This window comes from Mirounga leonina, unplaced genomic scaffold (assembly GCF_011800145.1).
Source record: "Mirounga leonina isolate KUSES-001 unplaced genomic scaffold, KU_Mleo_1.0 Mir_357, whole genome shotgun sequence".
Lineage (NCBI taxonomy): Eukaryota > Metazoa > Chordata > Mammalia > Carnivora > Phocidae > Mirounga > Mirounga leonina.
This window is the reverse complement of record NW_023270702.1, coordinates 16,631,287-16,654,138: the sequence shown is the minus strand read 5'-3', so window position 1 is coordinate 16,654,138 and position 22,852 is coordinate 16,631,287. Positions and strand designations below refer to the sequence as shown.

The 22,852-nt window shown below is 38.8% G+C and overlaps 2 protein-coding genes across 4 annotated transcripts in view; one reads left to right on the top strand and one right to left on the bottom strand.

Annotated features, from left to right (window-relative positions):
• The window catches only part of SEC24D (SEC24 homolog D, COPII coat complex component), a 99,370-nt gene extending 92,659 nt beyond the window's left edge, over positions 1 to 6,711 (top strand). Inside the window, exons 22-23 of one of the 2 annotated variants that reach the window (XM_035030331.1) lie at positions 553 to 642; positions 5,867 to 6,711. In XM_035030331.1, coding sequence (XP_034886222.1) covers positions 553 to 642; positions 5,867 to 6,007 — 231 coding nt within the window. In that variant the 3' untranslated portion in view covers positions 6,008 to 6,711. The remainder of the gene's footprint in view (positions 1 to 552; positions 643 to 5,866) is intronic. The other variant, XM_035030332.1, reaches the window with a different exon arrangement.
• METTL14 (methyltransferase like 14) overlaps positions 1,226 to 22,852 on the bottom strand; it is a 43,595-nt gene continuing 21,968 nt past the window's right edge. Inside the window, exons 9-12 of one of the 2 annotated variants that reach the window (XM_035030336.1) lie at positions 22,486 to 22,602; positions 21,160 to 21,370; positions 18,527 to 18,827; positions 1,226 to 1,308 (exon numbers count right to left, since the gene is read on the bottom strand). In XM_035030336.1, coding sequence (XP_034886227.1) covers positions 1,284 to 1,308; positions 18,527 to 18,827; positions 21,160 to 21,370; positions 22,486 to 22,602 — 654 coding nt within the window. In that variant the 3' untranslated portion in view covers positions 1,226 to 1,283. Of the gene's footprint in view, positions 1,309 to 16,868; positions 18,828 to 21,159; positions 21,371 to 22,485; positions 22,603 to 22,852 lie in introns of those variants that run through there. The other variant, XM_035030337.1, reaches the window with a different exon arrangement.

Sequence of the window (22,852 nt, the reverse complement as noted above, 5' to 3'; positions counted from 1 at the left end):
ACATTTCAGGGACATCTCAGGGGCCACATTCCTCTCGAGAAATCAGCATTTGATGGTTTGTCTTAATTTTGGAACAATGGTATTTGGATGGCATTTTCTAAACATGGTAATGATTCACAGTCCTGCAACAGATCCACTGAAGGAATAAAGTACATCCTTTTCTCCCATGACAAAGCCTTGCAATAGCCATCTTACAGAGGGATTAAACATCATGGCAAATGATCCAAAGATACTCTTTGCATAAAACATATACTTGTTGTGTCATTTCAGTGATGTATATGTATCAAATTCTAGAGAATTTATTTTCAATAGAGTTCAATGTTTATTTTCAATAGAGTTAATTGGTGGAAATGTATGCCAATAAGAATGAATAATTTTTAGTGCATTTTTTTTTCACATTTTTGGTTTTTAGGTAAACAAACTAAGCCAATAATCAAATATATGGTGTAGAAGGATTTTTTTTAACTTTAACATTCTAATAATCTCATTGCTGCTTCTATCTGAATGTTATCGATTACACTGAAACTCAAACTTTGGTTTTCTTAAATTTAGACATTACTGCCTGAGGTTGGAAACCCATACTCTCAAACACTCAGAATGATAACGAGCATCATCCAGCAAAAGAGGCCATATTCAATGAAGGTAAGAATGAGATTTTATTTTTTCCTTTCTTCAAGTGTTTATTTAAATTTCATTATAGACTTTTTAAATGCATGTCCTATATTTTTATAACATGATCTTTGGTAGAAAACTCACACTAACCTCTAATATATCTACCTACTCAACAGATGCAAACATAAAAAAAAAAAAATAAGTAAATAGGTATCACCACAGGTTGACCATGGGTTATTTTAGTAATTATTAACTTAGTCATCAAGGAGAACTTCTTCATGGCTTAGTAGCAATTGATATCATTGACAGACTATGAAATGACTGCCGTCAGTGCTTAAAATTACTTAGTTATAGAACTATCATTCAGAAATTCAGAACATTTTTAAAATTTTATTTTTACAACTTTAGATTTGTGATCTCTGAGGAGTTTGCTATCCTAGGCCTTCTAAGCCTTTCAAGCGTTCAAGTTTGAGTAAAAGAATATAAAATGTCTATAACTCAGGAAAATGATGCCTTGTTACTAAGTCCCCGCTACTTACCTGTCTTCCTTCTCAAGCTCAATATTAGAGTCTCCTGGAGTTTGAAATGTACAGATGATGATGATAGTTTCTTACGGTGCTCCTCCCTGCAGAGGTGTAGGACACTCACCTGGAGACAGGCCTCTACAACAGTCAGGGTATTACAGGCCATTTTTCCCTGGAACATGAACGTGATATTAATCTAAGTCAACATCCTTAACTGTGAGAGATAGCCATGCACGCACACATCCACTTGAGGCAGAGCTGAGATAAACTGAACTAATGAAGAGCTTTATAATCCCTAGGATGACGGGGTGAACACAGAACATTTCTACAACTGTTCTCAGACCACACAGCATCTACTTGGGTTCAGTTTTAGGGCAAGACCTAGAGAGGGCAGAGAAGGCTCACGCTAAATACATTCTTTGTAGGACACTCTCTGAATGCCTTGGAGGCATGTAATGCAATCTAAGGTCTCATGAAACAAAAATTGGAGACCACTGGTACTGAGTGCACAGTAATGATGATGCATCTACCTTTATCCCAGCTGCAGCAGCGGCATCCCCACCACTGCCCCATTTGCAGAGAAGAGGCTAAACATGGAGATCGTCCTTGTGCTCAGGAGCCTCTCCTTCCAGGAAAAATAAAACCTGTTTCTCCTCTGCTTTCTCCCACCTGCTCTAATAGTGCATGTTAGCTCTAATAAGGCATGTTAGCTTTAATTATAAAAATATCTGGGATAAGCTCCAAATATATGTGAATAAGAGATAAGCAGTTGCATGTTAAATAATTTTGGCTTGAATATTTAAATCAAAGTTTCTTATGTGCCACTTACGAATGTATCTGCTGCTTATAAGACTAATTTGGCCTTTTCAAGGTACTATCTGTATAACAAATTGGAAAACCTAAAATCTACAGATGTTAGAGCTGAAAGGCCTGTAGAAGCCACCTGGTCCAGCCACTGCCTTTCAGCTCCCTCCAGCACCATCTAACAGATAATGAAAATGAGGCTCAGAGGACCTCGCTCACTCGGCTTCTGTCTCACAGCTAGATCAGCACAGATACAGGCCTAGCCCCGGCTGCTTAGTCCAGGGCACGTAGCATTATACCTTTGGCTCTCACATGTGAAAATGGACCACACAAAGGAAATAAAAACACATTATAGAATCTTTAAATCTCTTTTAAAGAGTCAAGATTGAAGAGGAGAACAAAAACTGGAATGGAAGGGTCAAGAACAGCAAAATCAAATCCAGAAGGCACTGCTGCTTTCTAGGTTATGCTAATTAGCTTTTCAGACAGTCGACCCTTTTAGACCTCGTCATTGTCTGCATGGTCTTACATTTGTGGGTGAACAAAAAAAAAAGATTTCTATCACAGGATATCTGGGAAGATTACCGAAATCAGATGTCTCACTGATAAATTCTAGTCCTGCCCTGCTCCAAGTTCTCTGTGTTCCAAGTGTTTGCCATTCTCTTCTTCCTCATGTGTTTTGTAGATTACTCCCCATCCCATTGGCTCCTTCCCAGTTTATAAGCCATTCAAATCTACCTTCACTGAAGCTCCTGATTCTTCCAAGATTCTGCTTCCCTTTTATTTCTTTCTACAAATTTGTATTAAATACTAGCAATGTACCAGGCATTTTATCACCATACTTCTTGAAAAAGCCATCTGTCAAACTGCTTATATTCCCTTATTCCCATGTCTCCAGGTATCTGAAAGTGGCCAAACAGTTAAAGAAATTGATTCTCAATCCGTTTATGACAATTATAAAATTGAATATTACTTCTTTCGTCAAATTTTCTCTTCTGTCAGCTTTCAAAACGTCATATTCTCATGATGCTTCTTTCTCAACTGACCTTCTTCTTTGGATTCTTTTCATTTATCTGCCCTTTAAGAAGAGTTGGTGTTCCCCTAAGTTGTGTCTGCGGCTGTCTTCTCATTCAGCTCATTCTTTGGAACAATCCTAATCACTCTCATTATCTATTTCTTATGAGGCAGGCAATGAGAAATGAGAATGGCTTTTGAAGTGATTGAGTCTTTAAAGCACCTTGTACTGTGGCCCAGAGAACATAAACTGGGACTACTTGAGATAGTCAGTTCTTCCATGAAGAGGGTACATAGGAGGCTGGGAGGGATACCAGCAATGATCATTTTAATGTTCTCTTCCCACTCTACAAGGCTATGTCCCTCCTACAGAAATGGAAAGGGAGGGGGCTGATACAATATGGATTCCCCAGTCCATCCCAGTATTTTTCTCTTAGCTGTGTGGTCTACTCCTTGAGAAGACCACCAGCATGTCAAGACAGCTAAGACGGCTTGCCACCACTTCATGAATCTGCTTCCTGAGACCTTCCACCATACTTTCTGTGTCACTCTGGGACTAGTAGTGGGTGGTTCAACTTTGTAGAGACTCAAATGGTAGAGCCAGGATCTTTTTTTTTTAGATTTTATTTATTTATTTGAGAGACAGAAACAGCATGAGCAGGGGAAGGGCAGGAGAGGGAGAAGCAGACTCCTTGCTGAGCAGGGAGCCTGACGTGGGGCTCAATCCCAGAACCACAAGATCATGACATGAGTCAAAGTCAGATGTTTAAGCGACTGAACCACCCAGGTGCCCTGAGTCAGGATATTTGTTATTTTACCTTAAAGCTAAGTTTCTGCCTAGGCTGAAATTCATTTCCTATTCTACTTCCCACCTCAGATCATAGCCAGACACCCTTCATCAAAGGAAGTTTTACAGTGAACACCATAGGGAAATCAATAACCCAGGTGAATGGCAGCAACAGCATATATGCCCCTCAGATGTATAGTATGAACTTCCTCCCATTAATTTCCATAGAGAAATTAAATTCTAAAGAAATAGGAGCCTCAGATCCTTCCCTTCAATGTCTCATTCTGCCCAGTCTCAGCCTGGGCTGTTTCACTGAGGCCAGACCCACATTGCTCTTGCCCATCAGGGACAATAGCAGAGTCCTAGTGGGCAGGTGGGAGAAGGTAGATACAACACCAGTAAAAAGAAAATGGCCTTGGCTCCAGGCTCAAGGAGTCTTAACCTCCTTTGGAGAAGTTTCCATTGAAGGTTAGCTGTGCTTCTCCATGTTGGGGTGGAGGCGTGCCTGTCCACATCGCCGTCCCCATGCCTGGCAGTGACACCTGAAAGCCAAGACATCACACCTGTCCGTATCCACATAGATTCGCTGAGCTGTGAGTGGTGGTGGCGGCAGCTGTTGTATTTTTATCAGGTCACGGGTGGTTTAAAGCTTATCAGCGTAGGGACAGAGACCAGGCCAAAGTAACATAAAGGAAAGAAAGCAAGTTGTGTTGACAGAATTATTCTACTTGATAACTAAAGCAAAAGTAGGGAGGGCCAGGCCCTCCTAGCCAAAATGGAATGTACCTTCCTCACTGCAGCTGGTAACTTCAGACCTTTCTGGTGGTTTCACCAGGTGAGAGGAAGTGAGGAGATGCCATAAAGCAGAGAGACATTGTTTTGTATGTGTGCGTCATTAACTCCACTCATAGCTCAATAGACAACAGATTCTGACCATTCACATCATCTCTGACTTCCTGAAAACAGGAGTGAGTAAGGACGGACCAGGAAGGGCTCCAAGTGTTCATGCCAAGACTGCCCCCTTCTGGGCTTCTTTCCCTTGCACCTCTTCCCCTAGAGCAGCGTTGTCCAGCAATGCAAGCTACATATGTAATTCTGCATTACCTAGTAGCCACGTCAAAAATGTAGAAAAGTCATTTTAGTAATATATTATTAACCCAGTATATCCAAAATATCATTTCCACATGGATAAGCAGTTAGTGAGTTTTGCACTTTCTTTTTCTTTAAGTCTTAGAAATTCATTGTGTTTTTTACACTTACAGTACAACCCAATTCAGACTAGCCGTGTTTCAGGTGTTCGATAATCACATGTCGATGGTGGCTACGGCACTGGACAGCGCGACCCTAGATCGTTGTTATGAGCAGGGAACAAGAATCCCCTGTGCAGTCCACCTCTGTAGCGCCTCCCAATTGTGTTTCTTTCTTTTCTTTTTTTTTTTAGTAGATTCCATGCCCAACATGGGGCTTGAACTCACAACACCGAGACCAAGGGTCACATGCTCTACCCATGTAGCACCTCTCAGATCTCTTCCCTTTCCACCTTCACTGCCCTGGAATTCAGATCCCAATCATCTCCCACCTACATGCCTCCAGCTGCTTCCTATCAAGTTTCTCTCATCTCTTAGTGCCTTCTACCAGTTAACTCATTTTGTTCTGCGGCACTTTCACTGGATCCCAATTCCTACAAAAGCTCAGACTCATTTAGGTAGTTTGTCCCTAACCGTCCACTGACTTTAAGACTGTTAATTCACATGCCAGCCATGTCCATCTTTGGTACATGGTACATGGCACCCCATTATGAATGCTCTCTAACCCCACCCCACCCCCATCCTTAAGGAAATCCTGCCTTATCCTTTAAGGCTCAAGTGATCATTATTACTATTGTGAAGGCTTTGCCAAAGTGCTTTGCTTATATTTCATTGTTGTCAGTTATAGTGATATGTCTTGGGTTTTTGTGATTTTGGGGTCAGTGCCTCCCTCCACTCTGGATAATAGGCACTTTCCCATCATCGTCCAAGGCCTCACACACAGTGGACATTATATAATTTTGGTGAAATCTAAGCATACAAAATTGAGCCACATTCAGAGAACGTTTATAACCACCTGCCTTGTTATTTTTTCCTAGCTGACAATAGTAAAGCAGCGGGAGCAGCCAGAAATGGTTTTCCGACAGTTCCTGGTAGAAGACAAGGGACTTTATGGAGGATCGTCTTATGTGGATTTCCTTTGTTGCGTTCACAAAGAGATCTGCCAGCTGCTTAATTAAATGAATTCAATTATTGTTGATGTTGCATTTTTAAGGAGATAATCTCCTTCTTGGTGCCTAATTCTCCAGATGATACCAGGCTAGTTTTGATTTCTTGCTCATTTTCAAAATATCTTTCCAGGATGACGTTTAGGACTTCAGCTTTGGTGCTCAGGTATAAAGTCAATGAAGGTACAATTGTACTTTTTAAAGGGAACAGTCTATTTCTGATTGCACAATTTTTAACTGTTAAAAGTGAGCCAGTTTGCATTTCATGAAAGGCATAGTTTACAGAACTGTAAACATTCTCAATTTTCTTTCTTTGTGCTAGACATATAAATTATTTTTCAAAATGTATAGATTTGGGGTAAAAAGTTGTCTTGGCTCTCCCATTTGCAGTGAGGGAAAAAAAAACAATTTTTACATTATACCTAATTTTTTTAAACCATGTAACACCCATTGAACATGTTTTTCAACTTAAGGTCTGCATAGCAGACTTCTAATAACCTTGGAATCTATTTGGTAGAACAATTTGTGTTCTACATTATTTTTTTTTTCATGACTATATGTTGTGTATGTTAAAACTGTTTTCCAGTTGTTGTTTTGTCTATAAAACTGTCTTTATCTATATTCTTAATGGTTCTCTGTACAATCTTGAGGGTTTCTACCTGTATATAATGGATATTAACCAGTATCAATAAATCACTTCATATGCTCTTACTCAACAGGTAGAAATTTTTTAGGCATTTTGAGATTTTAAAAAGAAATAAGGGTGTAGTACTCAGTGTCTTGGGAAAAAGTTGTTTAAATGGTTCACTAAGAACAAATTGGGAAAGCTGAAATTTTTTTTTGAGGGTTGGGAGTGTTAGGTGAATAAATCAATCTAGGAAATATCAGAGACAATGTACTTGAGAAATGCATTTTTTAAACATTCTCTAATATGCCCTTGTGGGCAGAACAATAGAAATGGGCTATATGAGACCATTATTATTAATGAATATACATAAACCTAGAAGGGTGGTTTTGAGTGGTCTGACACAGACCTCTGTCCTGTATCTGCCCTGTTCAACTTTGATATCAGTGATATGAATAAATAATGAGTTAAATATATTGAGTACATATAGTGTCCTAAGAACTGCAGTATGTGTTTTGCGAACATTTATTCCTCATGATAACCCCAATTTTATTATCAGCCCCATTCACAGATGAAGAGATAGACTTGAAGTGATTAAATCAGAATCTGTCTATGATTACATGGCTAGTAAGGTTTATTTATAAATTAGTAGATGTCATGAAATTGAGTAGAATAACAAATACACTAACAAGATTAAAATCTCTTCCCGTGTTAGCCAACTGGCATGATGTTTCAGATCGACTTGGATGAGTTTAACAAGAAGAAATGTATGATCCTGAACTTGTGTCCAAAAAAATGCACATGCAAATGCTGCTTGGAGACAATGGTACTTAAAAAAGAACTGAGGGAGTTTGTCAGTGTGAATCTATAGTGTAAATGTAATCCAGTTACTCTATTACAAGGATAGCCTGTCAGATGGGTGTAGCAATGGCCCTACTCTACTCCGAGGTGAGACCCACCTAGATGAGTGTTCAGTTCTAGGCACCATGCTCTGTGGGAACTAGAAGCCCAGAGCACATTGCTTTATTCACTTGAAGATAGTCTAAGGGTTGTTTCATATGTTGCCTAGGGTATAAAACCAGAACCAATACATAGAAGTGACAAGGTGCTGCTCAGTTGAAAGAACAACCTTCTAGGTAATTAGGTGCTCAAAGAATGTGCTGTTCTATGAGGTAGTATGTTCTAACTTAAATATTGCACATCTTGGATGTGCCAGGTGCTATGCCCTTTACTGGAGAGACGGACAACAGTGAACAGCACAAACAAAACCCCTGCCATCTTTACAATTACAGTAGTTTTCATAAATGCTGTGCCATGCTATAGCATTTTATTTTTCATATATATAAATGTTATATGTATACATTTATATATATATTTGTGTATTTTATGTATATATATTTATATATAACATATAAATAAAATCAGGGATATGTGACCTAGTCTAGCTAGGGGGCAAGGTCTAGTCCATAAAGATTTCCCGTTAGTTATATTGAAGCCGGGACCTGAACGAATCAGTAGACATTAGCTAGGTAATTGAGAGGATTGGTAAATATTCCAGCAGAGGGAAATGCATGCGTGAAGGCTCCGAGTGCAACAGAGCATATATCACCCTTTCAGTAAACTTGAAGAACTTAAACTTAGCTGGAACTTCCTAGGGAGAGACAAAGTGGCAAAAGATAAAGCTGGAGGAATGGGAAGAGTGAGTCCTGGTCAAGGGAGAGTTTGGATTTAATCCTAAAGGTAAAGTCAAGACATTCAAACTGATTTCAGCAAGAGTGACAGGGTATTCTTTACGAAGATTACTTGGCCGTTGTCAGGTGGTAGAACTAGAAGCAGAGAGACCATTTAGGAGGTTGAATAGTCCACTTGAGTATATGGTGGCCTGCACTTGAAATAACGGGTTTTGACAGAAGGGGATAAGGAGGAGTTAAAAAGTTAGTGAAGGAGAAAAAGTGTCTGAAAATGATTTCTGCTTTGGGCAGCTGGGTAGACAGTGAGACCGTTCCCTCAGAAAGGAAATGCCAGAGTAGAGGCTGATTGTGTGTACGTGTGCATCTCTGTGTGGTGTGTACAAGAGGTAGTAGTTTCCATTTGTATGTGCTGAGGAGGCTTGAGAACTATGCAAGTGAGAGAAAAATATGGGCCTGAGGCTCAGGAGAGGCCTCTAGGCTGGAAATTTGCAAGTCATCTACATACAGAGAAAAAGAAATGGCACAAGTAGATCAAACAAACAAACAAACAAAACCCCAGGGCAATTCTGTAGTGAGAGGGCAGCAAATCCCTCAGACAGACAATGAAGTGGAAACCTGAGGAGACTGGGGAGAAGGGCCAGAGAGGTTAAGAAGGAAAACCTGGTAAGAGGACATCGCAAAACCAAGGTAAGAGGGATGCATGGAGAGAGTGGGCAGCCAAGTTACAGTCTTCCCAAAGGGAAGTTAAAGACTAGAAGGTATGTTGGAATTAGTAAAAAGGTCATGGGTGAGTTTGGTGAGAACAGTTTCACAGGTCAGTGAACTTGAATGCTAGATTGGAGTATGTTGAGCAATGGGAGTCAGAGGGGAGGCAACTCAAGAAGGGGATGAGAGAGTCACAGAAGGACAGGATTTCTTATTTTAAGACAGTCAGGGATTTGACATTTGAATGCTGGTGGAAGGAAGCCAGTATTATGTTGGAAAAATAATTAATAGAGGTACTGTTTCGTCAACCCCCCAAAAATGTTGAAGACAAGACCGAGAAAAAATATTTGTAAGAGGTAAGACTCTTGGAAGACCGAAGGTAATACAATGCAGAGTACAAACGGAGATTAGCTTTCAATGGGAAGAGAAACCCAATATATAATGGAAATGCTCCAATGAATCCTGAAAGGACTACTTGCCAAAAATGGTGAGTGCTATTCCATGGTGTTCGGGTACATCCCTTCCCCCAAACCTTGAGAAGCAGTAGAGCATAATGGGTTCAGGAACCACTGACATGGGTTTCTACACCAGCTCCACCTGAAATGGAACTTCAGGGCAAGTTAGAAACCTTTCTGTGCCTTGGTTTCCTACTCATTTGTCTCAAGGATTAGGTTAATAAGTGTAAAGGGCTTAGAATAGTCCCTGACAGTGCTATTTAACTGTTCATTGCTGTTATTAGTATCTTTTTATTAAACCTGCTAAAGATCATGAAAACTAGGACGAATCTGACTCCTAATTATATTTGCTCTTATGCCATGAGTATCTTAACTGATAGCCTCAAAATCAAGCTATCTTTAAATGCTATAGAAATGTCCAATTAAAAGATGGTTTCAGAGATTAAAATAAACTTAGCAATAAGAAAACTGTAGCCCAAGCTGCTTTAAAATATGAAAAACCAAAACTTCAGTAAAATATAAGCCAGAGACAAGAATTTATATTTTTTATCTGGAGGAACCATTATGAAAAAGTAAGAGTTTACTCACTCAAAAGAAGGCACATCTTTGAGGAAGTTACTAAATGGCACTACCTTCATTACTGGAAGTCTAACCTAATGACAGGAGACGGGGGACAATTAGGAATGGTATGTTAATATCTTTTTAATATTCAGATGGGAGCATGTTTATTAATAAAATAAGAGTACGGATCAAATTTTTAGCTTGTGTTTTGGAATATGCAAAGGTGTATGAAATTGAACTTCAGCTCCACTAGGAGGCATTATACACTAAAGTGTCTGAAACCTTTCAGAAAGGTTGGTCAATAATCTTTCAGAAAAGGCAATTTTTGGGGGAGAATTGACTTTGTAAATTTTAATTGCTGGAAACACAGGTGTAATCCTGACTCAATTGGATAAAGAAAAAAATCTCAGTGGAAAAAGGCAATAAAAATCCCTTAGTCATCATCTCTTATGGGTATTTCTTGGCCTCTTCTTGAGACACAGATAAGAAGCTTACTCCTGCCCTAAGCAGCCACTATGAACAGTTGTATTTGTGAGAAAATTGTATGTAGCACATTGTTTTCCTGAAATGTTTCCTTTTGGTGCCAGGTTCTCTCTTTTGAGGCCATAGGTGAAGTCTTCTTCACTTGATAGCAGTTTTCAGAGTTTAAAGCTACCACATATTCCTATTGTGGGTCCCTTCCAGGCCAAACCCTTCCAATTCCCAAAGCATGTCCTTGTAAACAGGATTCCCAGAGCCACTGTTACCCAAAATTAATACATGAAAATCCAGGGGTTTTTGTAAGATTTTATTTATTTGAGAGCGAGAGAGAGAACACGAGCAGGGGGAGTGGCAGACAGAGGGAGAAGCAGACTCCCCGCTGAGCAGGGAGCCCGATGCGGGACTCGATCCCAGGACCCTGAAATCATGACCTGAGCCAAAGGCAGACACTTAATGGACTGAGCCACCCAGGTGCCCCCATGAAAATCCAGTTTGTTTGTTTTTAAGATTTTATTTATTTGAGAGAGACAGAGGGCACGGGCAGGGTGGAGGGGCAGAAGGAGAGGGAGGAGGAGACTCCCCTCTGAGCAGGGAGCCCAACACAGGAATCGATCCCAGGACCCTGAGATCATGACCTGAGCAAAAGGCAGATGCTTAATGGACAGAGCCATCCAGGCGCCCCTGAAAATCCAGTTTTAACTCACATAAAGCAAAAGCAAAATGACTAGTTAAGGAAATAATCATTACAATAGTGACTACAGGTGGTCTCAAGAGTACATGAGTTGTGCAAAATCAGGGTGTACTTTTTTTGATAACATTAAAAAATTGTTACCTGTCATCTAAAACTCTTGCAATAAGGATTTTCAATTTTAAGATATTTTATATAAGACTAGTTTCTTAAGTCCCTATTTTTCAAAGAGGTATTTCTCGAGTCCATGAAAAACTTTCTTTAAATATGTATTATTCATGTTTGAAAAATACTGTTTTAGGATATACCATGGGGTTTAGATTGTTACCCAATTAATGTTGTTTTAAGGGCCCAGTATTGCCTATTTGGAAAAAAGGCTTACATTATGAATTAGGGCAAAGCAGATTTAGCAGGTATGAATTTACAGCAATAACCTCTAGTGTGAAAAAAAAAAAAGTCACGTTTTAAAAATCAACCTAATTGAACGTGAATCTCTATTTCACAGGACTGGCAGGGAAGCTCTACTATCTTTGGCTCACACTGATGACTAGCGTCAAGGCCCATACTTCCCTAGCCACTCAGCTATTTCCGAGTGAGGCCCTCTCTCCCTGAGGCAGTGCTAGTGGTCAGCAGCAGTGTCTGAAAACTCCTGAGTGCCCTGAGTGCCCCCCTGAGCCAATCCTCAACTATCCTGTCCTCTCTCAAGCAACCTATTCTTACTTAGGTCCATTCTTACTTATAGGAAGGATGTAGTCTTTTCACTTAAGCTGTCATTAACAAGATGATACAGATGTAGTTAAACCGTTTTCCTTACTTTATGGGTTACCTTTGGTAGAAAGAAAATTTATAACCTGAGGAAAGAATCAGGTGTCTTTTTAAAGTCAGATGAGAGAAAATTCATTCTATAAATCTGATAAGTGGTAAGGCAGTGGAAATTACTTTGTTGCCTCAGCCTCAAAAATAATGTTCTCTTGAGAGGAAAAAAAAAAATCCTTATTAGAGAAACACAGTCCTCTTACGTAGCCAAGAAAGCACCAGCAGGAGGGAAAAGAAGTGGAAAGAGAAGGATATTAAAAATCCTCTGGGCCTTACTTCCAATTACTAAGCAAGCAAGGGAGTAAGGGACTATTTATTAGGCACCTACTATGTGCCATACATTAGAAGCTGAGAAAGCACATTGCTGCCTTTTTATAAATGACAAAGACTACTTTCTGAGAGCACAAGCAGCAGGGTTGTAAGTCAGGACTAAATGAGTAGACAAAGGCAGGTACCTCTGGCAATTCTGCACTTGATTTGGGACAAGTGAAAGCAATCAGAAGTGGGAATATTCTCCAAAGAGGTTCTAATGCCATCTTGATCCAGTATCTTGTTAGCCTCATCTCACAGAGGAGATGGGATTTAAGATTCAGGAACTTAGCTGGCTGATAAACTTACATTTGTCCTTATATTCGCTTAAGTTTTGCTTTGGAATTATTTTTATAGACATGATATTCTTAATTATGATGATCCTGTATTCCCCCCTTATCTGTGGTTTTGCTTTCCATGGTTTCAGTTACTTGAGGTCAGTCATGGACCCGAAGCAGATGATCCTCCTCTGACATATTGTCAGGTCAGTAGTAGCCTAACATTACATCACAACACCTCTATCACTCACCCCACTTCATCTCATCACATAGGCATTTTAACATCTCACATCATCACGAGAAGGGTGAGTATAGTTCGGTAAGGTATTTTGAGAAAGACCTCGTTCACATAACTTTTATTACCGTATATTGTCATAATTGTTCTATTACTTTTGTTCATTTCTTAGTATGCCTAATTTATAAACTGAACTTTATCACAGGAATGTATGTATAGGAAAAAACTTAGTATATATAGGGTTTGGTACTATCCCTGGTTTCAGGCATCCACTGAAGTCTTGGGATGTATACCCCATGGATAAGGGGGTACTACTATATGCTTAAAAATTTTTTTTCAGTAAGACATAACAGTAGAAAAGTAAGCTATGATCTGGAGCTCCTATTTACCATGCACAGAAGCCCACCTTTTTGGACAAGGCCAAATAATCCATCCACCTGTGTAGTTTTTATGAATTATGACCAATATTATTACATTAAAAGCCTCTCCTTTACTAAATATTAAAGTATGTGTCTACCCAGAAGTTGTCTTGAGAAGCATAAACCCATAAAATGACAGCAAATTCCCTAAGACATTTAGGCAATTACCTTAGTATTTAACTTAACCAGTAACTTAACCAGCATAAACTACTAAACTGGCTATCTCTGAACAAAACTGATTTTTTGTCCTCTGCTTTAAGAAGACAAAACACTGAGAAACAAACTGAGAGTTCTAGAGGGGAGGGTGGTGGGGGGATGGGTTAGCCTGGTGATGGGTATTGAGGAGGGCACGTTCTGCATGGAGCACTGGGTGTTATGCACAAACAATGAATCATGGAACACTACATCTAAAACTAATGATGTAATGTATGGTGATTAACATAACAATAAAATTTTAAAAAGACAAAACAATAATGTAGTTACTCTTTTATGATCTTAACAACTGTAACTGTAAACTAAAAACTCGTACAGGTATGGGATTCTATAATAGGTGTGTTTTTTGACAACACAGGCCTAGACCTCTACATTTTCTCCACTGGACAAACAAATGGCGTGCAGTCGCGTCACTGTATGCCACTTTAAAGTATTAGTCCACATCTGCAATCTTTTATGAATGTTCCGAAGGACATCGACTACATCACACGCTTCCAAAGCTGATGGCTTCCTGTTCCAACTGAGTAACGTTTTTTTCCCCGTCTTTTAATAGATCTAGTCACTGGTGGTTAGAGACCAGAATTTAAAATATGCATGCAGGATTTAGCTAACCAAACTAATTTTAACAAAAGGAAATGTAGCAAAGGACACAAATTTATTTGCCAGCATCTAAAAATCTGGGAGATTTCACATGGATAGCTCAGACTTACCATCTTCCCTGTGTGGTGACAACGAGGTGGAGCGGAGTAGTGATGTCCACCTTACCCTGGGGGTGAGTTCTCCTGTCCCCCTACCTTTCTCTCTAGTCTCCATGGGCCCGTGATCAAGTCAGTGGCTGTTTATTAAAGTGCTCTGTGCTACTCTGCTTTTCTTAGGGCTTGAAAAAACCCATTAAACTGGGAAAACAGATGAGATAAATGAAAGTAAATATTCCCACGTTTAATATGCAACCGAAGAATGTCAAAAAAGATAATCACTCCACTATAAAACAGACTCATGGCTTGCTTCACCAGTTTATATTATATGCTTGATTCCTGTATGCGTTTTATATTGTTGACCTCTAGAGTCTCCATTATTTAGAATTATTTTTGGAAAACACCTACCTTATCCAATTTCACTATTAGCACCTCCAGACATAAAGACAAGAAGTGTAACATACACAAACTGATCATTTCAACATTTTGTCTACTCCTGGAAAGTTATCTAGATTAAATGAGGTAGTTTTCTCTGTGCACTACAGCTAGCAGTGTTTGTATCTGAGTAAAGGATAGAGGCCTTGCGAGCAGGAACACTGTGGCTCTTCCAGAAAGGGAGTCTTCCATGGCTGGGAAGTCCTAGATTTACAGCTTTGGAACTGACTGACTACATATACTTGAGACGCAAGCTAAACTATCACCAAATATCAAAGACAGGATAATGCTTTTTTAAAAATCCTACATGGACCCCAAGATCATAGGATCGTTCTAAGAAAGGCCCTTCTTATAAGCAAAAGTTTGTTTTTAACAGCTCACAAAAATATAAGACACTTTTAGATCAAAAACTACTATTTAGAATGAGTCCCATGGGGCCATAATTCTGTCAAGGGAATAAAGATTAAACAAATCAGAAAAAATCTGGAACTAAACTTCAAAGACCAAATCTTACGTAGTTAAATTCAGGATGAAAGCGGTACAGGTTTTAAAATAAGCTGCTGAAACTAATCTGAAAGTTGTGATTTAGCAATTACAATGAGTAGGGAGTATTCTGGAAGACGTAAAAAGGAATCATTCCTAGGAACAGCCACGACACAGGATCTCAGCTTTGGATGGCACACTAACATGCAGGCATCCTGCCATGAAAACTCCATCAACTTAAAATCAGACTATGGCATGACACTTGCTCAGCTTTAGGACAGAGACAGACACGTAGTTTAAGTTTCCAGATTTATGGGCTGAGGACTCACAGGTGGCCCGCTGACTGACCTGAGCATCAGGAGAGTCCATGCTGCTGCAGCGGTGCGGACCCAGTCCAACTTTGGACATGTGACCTGGCCGCCATAACCAGACTCTCCTCCACGCTTGATCCCTGCTTCCCGGTTTGACACCTCTCACACTGTGCTGTTTCCCGGTGACCGTTCTACCCTTGGACTGACATCTCCATAATCCCTTGGTCTCATCTGGTTCAGTAGTGTTTGGGTATGATATTCCCCGCCACAAAATCTGTTCTAGATGACATCATCAACTCCTCCACAAAAGAACTGTGGTACTTCAGGCCTCCTCATCTCCATCCTTTGAAGGGAACTAAGTAACAGGGAGAACTGTTACCAGTGAAAATAAACATCAATATTTGGGCTGGAATACTTGGGATTGTAATTATGTACAACAGATATGCTGATCTTAGAACTTTTAAACTGAAAAATGTAAGGTTATTTCACAATTATTAGCTTCTATCCCCAATAAGGAATCTGTTAAGTGAAGCAACTATAAATTAACTTATTTGGGGTAATTCCTAGATAATTTTTTGAAAATGTAAGACAAGTAAATAAATATAAAGATGATCACAAGCCAGAAGAGGTCAGATTAGTGAGTTTTCACTGGAAACGTTTCCTCAATGAATAAAGATTCTGTCATAAAAATGATACCCCAACCTTTATTGAAAGTGAAGGGTAGCTGGGGCGCCTGGGTGGCTCAGTCGTTAAGCATCTGCCTTTGGCTCAGGTCATTATCCCGGGGTCCTGGGATCGAGCCCCATGTCCGGCTCCCTGCTTGGTGGGAAGCCTGCTTCTCCCTCTCCCACTCCCCCTGCTTGTGTTCCCTCTCTCGCTGTCTCTCTCTCTGTCAAATAAATAAATAAAATCTTTAAAAAAAAAAGAAAGTGAAGGGTAGCAAAACTAGTGAGTCAATGCCATGCTGTGCTATAAAAATTCCACATTACATTGTCAAAGAGAGAATTCTAGGCCTTGCATTTTCCCCACCACCTCCTTCCTTATTTGCTGTATTATAAATATGGTGGGCATAGGGCGCCTGGGTGGCTCAGTTGGTTGAGCGACTGCCTTCGGCTCAGGTCATGATCCTGGAGTCCCGGGATCGAGTCCCGCATCGGGCTCCCTGCTCGGCAGGGAGTCTGCTTCTCCCTCTGACCCTCCCCCCTCTCATGTGCTGTCTCTCAAATAAATAAATAAAATCTTTAAAAAAAAAAAAAATATGGTGGGCATATTTAACTTTCAACCTACGAAGAAGCCATTCGTAACTCTCTGTAAGATGACATGATGATATACATCTCACAGGTAAGTAGGCCAGGTAAGCACTAAGAATGTTGCCTTCCCTTGGCTAGGCCAAGGGTGTGGACCACACTAGACAGTCTCGTTTATAGGACGGGGTCACTTCTAACTGGTATTTCTAAAGACCCACACTGGGCAATTAGAACATCTATCTTCTTTATTCTCATGTCAACTTTGACAAATACAGTTCTATCTCTAGATACTTTATAATTACTGAAGTTGCAAATACAGGATCATTTCTGTAAAAATTCTAACCAGCTGTGATTCGTATCTACATATCTACATCAAGAAAGGCATTAGTCAAATGCTATTTGTACTACAAAGTACCAACAGGTTGAGCAACTTAAATTCATCAGGCTTTTAAGGATCTCAACCCTATTTCTACAATGCAGCCCTTATCTTCAAACTGAGTCTTTAGTGCATACAATATAACCTTACTTTAGGTATAACAGAAGCCAATGAAAAGCTGAGAATGGCTACTAAAATGCATCACAGACCAAAACAAAAGTCTGATCTTAAGTCAGTCCTTTTTCATTTGGTAACAAAGGGAATTCCACTTAGAGAAAACAGACTCCCACATTTCAAAGGTTTAAAGTTTCATTAGAAAAATCGTACACAAAATAAAAAATATATTTTTCAAGAACAATAATGGTATTTCATTCATTAAATTCATTTATAACATGAGTTACAGTAGAGAAAGAGAAATGACAGCAGAAAGTTTTATACAACCAATCTATCTGCAAAACCACACTCTTAAAAACAACACACCATACGGTCTTAATAAAAGGCAACTGCAGTTCCATTTTCTAAGCTGTCTTAAGTTGAGGGTTTTCTGTAATTGGTTTTTATACTGTTTTCTCCATAACAAGTTTAAAGATGTCATTTCCTCATCACCAAATACTTTATTCTCCAAAATAACTGACAACCAGGTCTCTCTGTTGTTGCATTTCTTTTACTTTCCTAAGGAGTATAAAGCTGCTTTGAAGGTCAATCCAGGTTCAAGTCTATATCAAAGTTCTAGCACTTGGATATTTGTCTTCCTTTGCTTCTTAAGAAGTGTGATTCACAGTCATCTGTAGCTATGCAACTGAAATTATGATGAGCTTTTTCTCTCTTTTTAAGTCTGCCTACTAAATTCTACAACTCTTCCTCTCCCCACCGCTGGGAGCGCCAACCTCCCCTATCAGATTTAGATTTGGGAGGAGGTGATTTTGTTCAAATGCTCTCAATTTCTCAGTAGTAGTCAAATTGTATCTGAGCATAAGATTCTTTAAAAAGAAAAAAAAAGTCTCTTTTTATTGTTTCATCGAGAAAATGTTAAAGCTGTGACAGAAGTTAACCATCTGTCCCAACTCCATTCCATCAAGGCTCCCGAAGAGCCTTCCATGTGCTATGACAGCAGTGGCAGGATGCCTATTATCAACTGCTCCTGGCACGAGTACGACACTACAGATTGGGGCTTTTTCACTGTTCACTTAAACTATTTCTAAAAAGCAAAAGCCTCTGTAATTAGTTGGAATCTACCAGAATAAATTAGTCTCTGAAAGGAAGGTATTTGTTTCATTGTCAAGTTACATGCACATGACCAAAGGCAGGATGATCTGTTTTTCTGGCATAAAACTACACAATGTGTGTGACTACTAGGAGGGAGACTGGCTAAGATATTCCTGCAGCTTCGAGAACTTAAAGCAAAGCGCAAGCTGGAATTGAGTACCAAACAAAGTCCCCCAAGTGGAATTCAAACTACAGTGAAGAAGGTATAAAGGGCATTAGCAGGTCAGTGTCTTAAAGAGTTACCGAGGTGGAAAGCCGCCTCTGTGTGCGCCTCCACGGCCGCCCCTAAAGCCACCTCTTTCGCCTCGGAAGTTAGAGCGATTCCTTTCTCGGCCGCGGCCCGCTGAAGTTCCACCTCTTCCTCCGCCCCTGGGAGCTCCGCCTCCCCGATCAGACTTGGATTTGGGAGGAGGGGATTTTGGTCGGAGTCTCTCAATTTCTTCTGTACATCCAGTCAAGTAGGAATTAGGAGCACTAAAGTAGGATGCGTATGTTTCTGCGTTATAGTTGCTATTTGTAAGAGTTGGTCCAACTGTAAGCCAGCCTGAAATAGAGGGAAAGAAAGATTATCTTTTTTTCCCCCCACCATTTCTCTTACTGATCCTTTAGGAGCTACTTCAAATCTCTAATGCATTTTTAAAGCTGCCCCTACCAAAAAATAAATAAATAAATAAAAAATAAAAAAATAAAGATGCCCCTATCACTCATCCAATATTTATCTTTTTTATGCAACACATGGCATTTAATGATGGTTATACAGATTTCATATGTATAGATCTTATTTCACCTGCATGATTGTACCTTTTGTAAAATATCTTCCTCATTCTCTCCATCCGCATTTCACATTCTGTGAGAGTAGCACTTAGAAAAAAAAAAATTACAGACTACACTGAGTTTGGGCTCAGTGAAAATTTAATTAATTTTATTAACCTTCCTACTTGTGGAAATAATACCACTGTTTTCTGATTAAAATCCTGGAATCAACTTTTGCCTCTGTTCTTCCCAACCACAACATTAACCCAGCTGACAGGTGCTAGAAATTCAACCAGTACCATGTTGCTCCTATTCATTCCCATTTTTCCATGTCTACTGTCACCCTCAAACGTGAGCCTTTATTTTCCTACTAGGCCAGCCCCCTACACATGTCACAGACACACATACATATTGTAAAGCTCTCCCAGCCTCTCCTCCCTCTGAAAGTGGAAAGCCTAAAATAAACTTATTAAAATATGTCACTTCTCGGCCTAACCTTCTAGGGCTCTCCACAAAGCACAGATTCATATATATGGTATCTAATGTCTTTTAGGATGAAACTTGAACTAACTTTCCAATCACATTTTTCATTAATGTTTTTCATGACAACTTCATTTGAGTAAAAAAATGAATCACTATAGTAACTGTTTCCATACAAACCTCCCCTCTGAAAATAAAAACAAACACATCATAATGTAAAAAAAACCCCCAAAACCCACAAAACCCCACCTCTGTGCCCATTCTATCCATCCTTTCAACCTGTTGAAAACTACATCCTTCAACATACAAATCAAATATACATCTTAAATGAAATAAAAATAATTTCTCAGAATTTTCATCACATGTTGTGCCTGTATAGGGACAAAGGTAGTCTTGTCAGCTACATTGCTAGACAGCTTGTAATGAGGATGATTTCTGATTAACTGTATCTGGAATGGGAAAAACTACAAAGTAACTGTAAGTGCCCAATAAAGACTGATTTTTCAATTATTTACTTTTCTGTTTATTATTTTACATAATTTCATGAAATTTGAGACCATGAGTTTCTACAACTGAAATATTTTCAAGTTACTCTGCTCACCAAAGCATACAGAAGTAGCTGATGGGCAGGGAGAGAGAAGAGGCGTGGATTATGTTATACACACAAGTTAAGGCAACTTTAAGGATTACTTTTTTTAGAATGAAAATCAGTTTCTTCTAAATTCTTAGGTACTTGTATGGCCAATTATTCTATTATAAATTCTTTAACTTTTCTTACATTTTATAAAATTTAGGTTGTTTAAAACAAGATTCTGGCTCTTTTCACCTTTAAACTGGATTTTTAACATGCTAAGGCAGGGACTGATTTTATATATCATGAATAAAGCAATGCTACTTTTACATTTTGAGAAAGCAATAAAAGAAATAGAATATACTGACATTTCAATGACACTCTGTACATGAAAGTTGTGCCCTCTAAGAAAAAATCTTTGTCCATAACAGTCTAATTATTTTCTACTCATTTTTTTTTCAAAGTAGTAAATTCACATTACATTGTTTTCGTAAAAAGTTAAAATTTTGAAAAGACAACACCACTATACATGTAAGCAAACAAGCTAGGTATTTTAGTTTCTAATAAAGCCAAGATCTGTATTTCACAAATGTATGGTTATTTTCTGCAGAATTATTTAATCATTCACTTATGCATTTCTTCAACACGTTATTTACTGAATGATCTGAATGCTGGGTAGAAAGAAGTGAATAAGACAATCTTTGCCTTCCATGAGACTGCATGCTGGAGAAACTGACTAAAACATATGCCCAAATGAACCTGCAATTCATCTAATGATAAGTGTCATGAAGAAAAAGAAAATGGAGTAAGGGGAAAGACAGTGTTGGAAGGAGGAAGGAGGGGAGTGGAACAGGAAGGTGGCCACTTTAGACAGAGTTGTGAGAAAAGGTCAGGTATATGAATGAAAGCAGAGGACCATGAAAAGACAAGAATGAGCTTGGCATATCTGAAGTACAGCAAGAGGAATCAAACACATCATAAGAATTTTATTTTACACAGCAGTGTGTACTATTTCTTGACACCTATATGCCCAGGGGTGATAAAGTTTTTCAAAGATTTTTTAAGGTCCTACCTGGTCGAATTGTACTATCTCTTCCAAACAGATGAAGGCGTCTTCTACCAAGGCAAAAATGTTCAATTATATGAAAAATTTCAACAGGCTTTTCTATATTGCCAATTTCAGGTTCTTCCGTGATAATCAAGTCAATGTCAACATTAGCATGAATGAAGTCCCCATCTGTGCTACGCTTAACAGTTCCTTTGATCCCCATAAGGCAGTGTTCCTAAATAAAAGTAAGAGCAGACCAATTAATCTCTTCATCAGCAGTCATATTTCCTAACATTTTACATTTCTGATGTCCCCAATTCCAAAACAAACTTCATTTCTCCAAATCTTTAGAAAAATAGTTCTATGGGCAAAAACACAATAGGAAAGAAAACCTGGATCTCTGGATGTGGGAAGACTGCCAGGGAAGCTAGACATGACAGTATTAAATTTGGGGCCATGACGTTTTAGATCTGTGTCAATGACCACAGAGTCTTTTCCTCTGCAACCAGTTACAGAAACATGACACTTGACCTTGGAATCTTAAAATGATGTTATACTGGGGGCTTCATATATGATCCAAGATCAAAACAATATACAAGATGTAAGGTTTTTTGTATGGAGAGGGACTTTAATCATGTATACAGACTTCTAATTACTCAACCTAAGAAAATGGGAAAATCAAACAATTTTTTGTTTGTTTTTTTGATCTTCTCTAATTAACCTAAATGGCAGGCGTATGGGTTAAATAAATTTAATCTCTCAGCTGACTCCATGAACCACTATTGCAAGGGTAACGTAGGTTCCCTTCAAAAGAATTTTCCAGTCTCGGGAAGACTTAATAAGAAAGACTCTCCCACTAGTCGCTCCCTAAAGAGTGAAAGACTGGAGGACAAACTTTTAAAGCCTGATAGTAACAGAGCAGTTGCATGGAGCAGAGTACGAACCTTGTGTAGGTCCTTAGGATTCTTACATAGGAAAAAGAGAAGGAAATAAGTATGCCTCTAAGCCAACCAGCTGTGAGAGTGTTGCTGCCATCTCTTTTTTTTGGACCCAGAGAAAAGGAAAAAATCTGGAGGGGTCAGAGGGACCAAAAGTCCATACTGACTTAGAATTACAGCAGTTTAGAACACACAAGAATACATATTACCTTCTCTAGCACAGTGAATGTTGATCTAACATAGTACATAAAATATTTTAAAATTAAACTGGATGTACTACTATAACGTTCAATGCCATTTGTACAAATCTAAGAAAAGAACCTTTCTACCAAAATTAAACAGTATACAGTCATTTGGAAAAGCTTGAGGGAAAGTAATGAAAATAAAGAAAACAAAACAATAAAGGCAATACCTTTGTTCTCTGGAAGACAGCTTTTGGATCTAAAGTCTTAGTCTTTCCAGGATTGTTTTTATTGGTTTTAATCCAACAAATATCTTCACATCTTCTGTAACCCCATTTGCGTAAACACTAGAAATGAAAGAATTAAAAAAAGAAATCCTTAGCCAAAAGAAATAAACAATACTTAAAATAACCAACCAGCATTAAAAAACTTCCTAGAGGTTTGAGACACTAAATTCCAAGATGTCACAGTAATTTTTTAGTTCAGAAATAGAAAAAAAGAAATACCAGTCTTTAAATAGACAGCCATTATACAGAATGCATAGATACATTCTGGATATTAACATAATCTATAAAGTTAAATATCAAAACAAAGAAT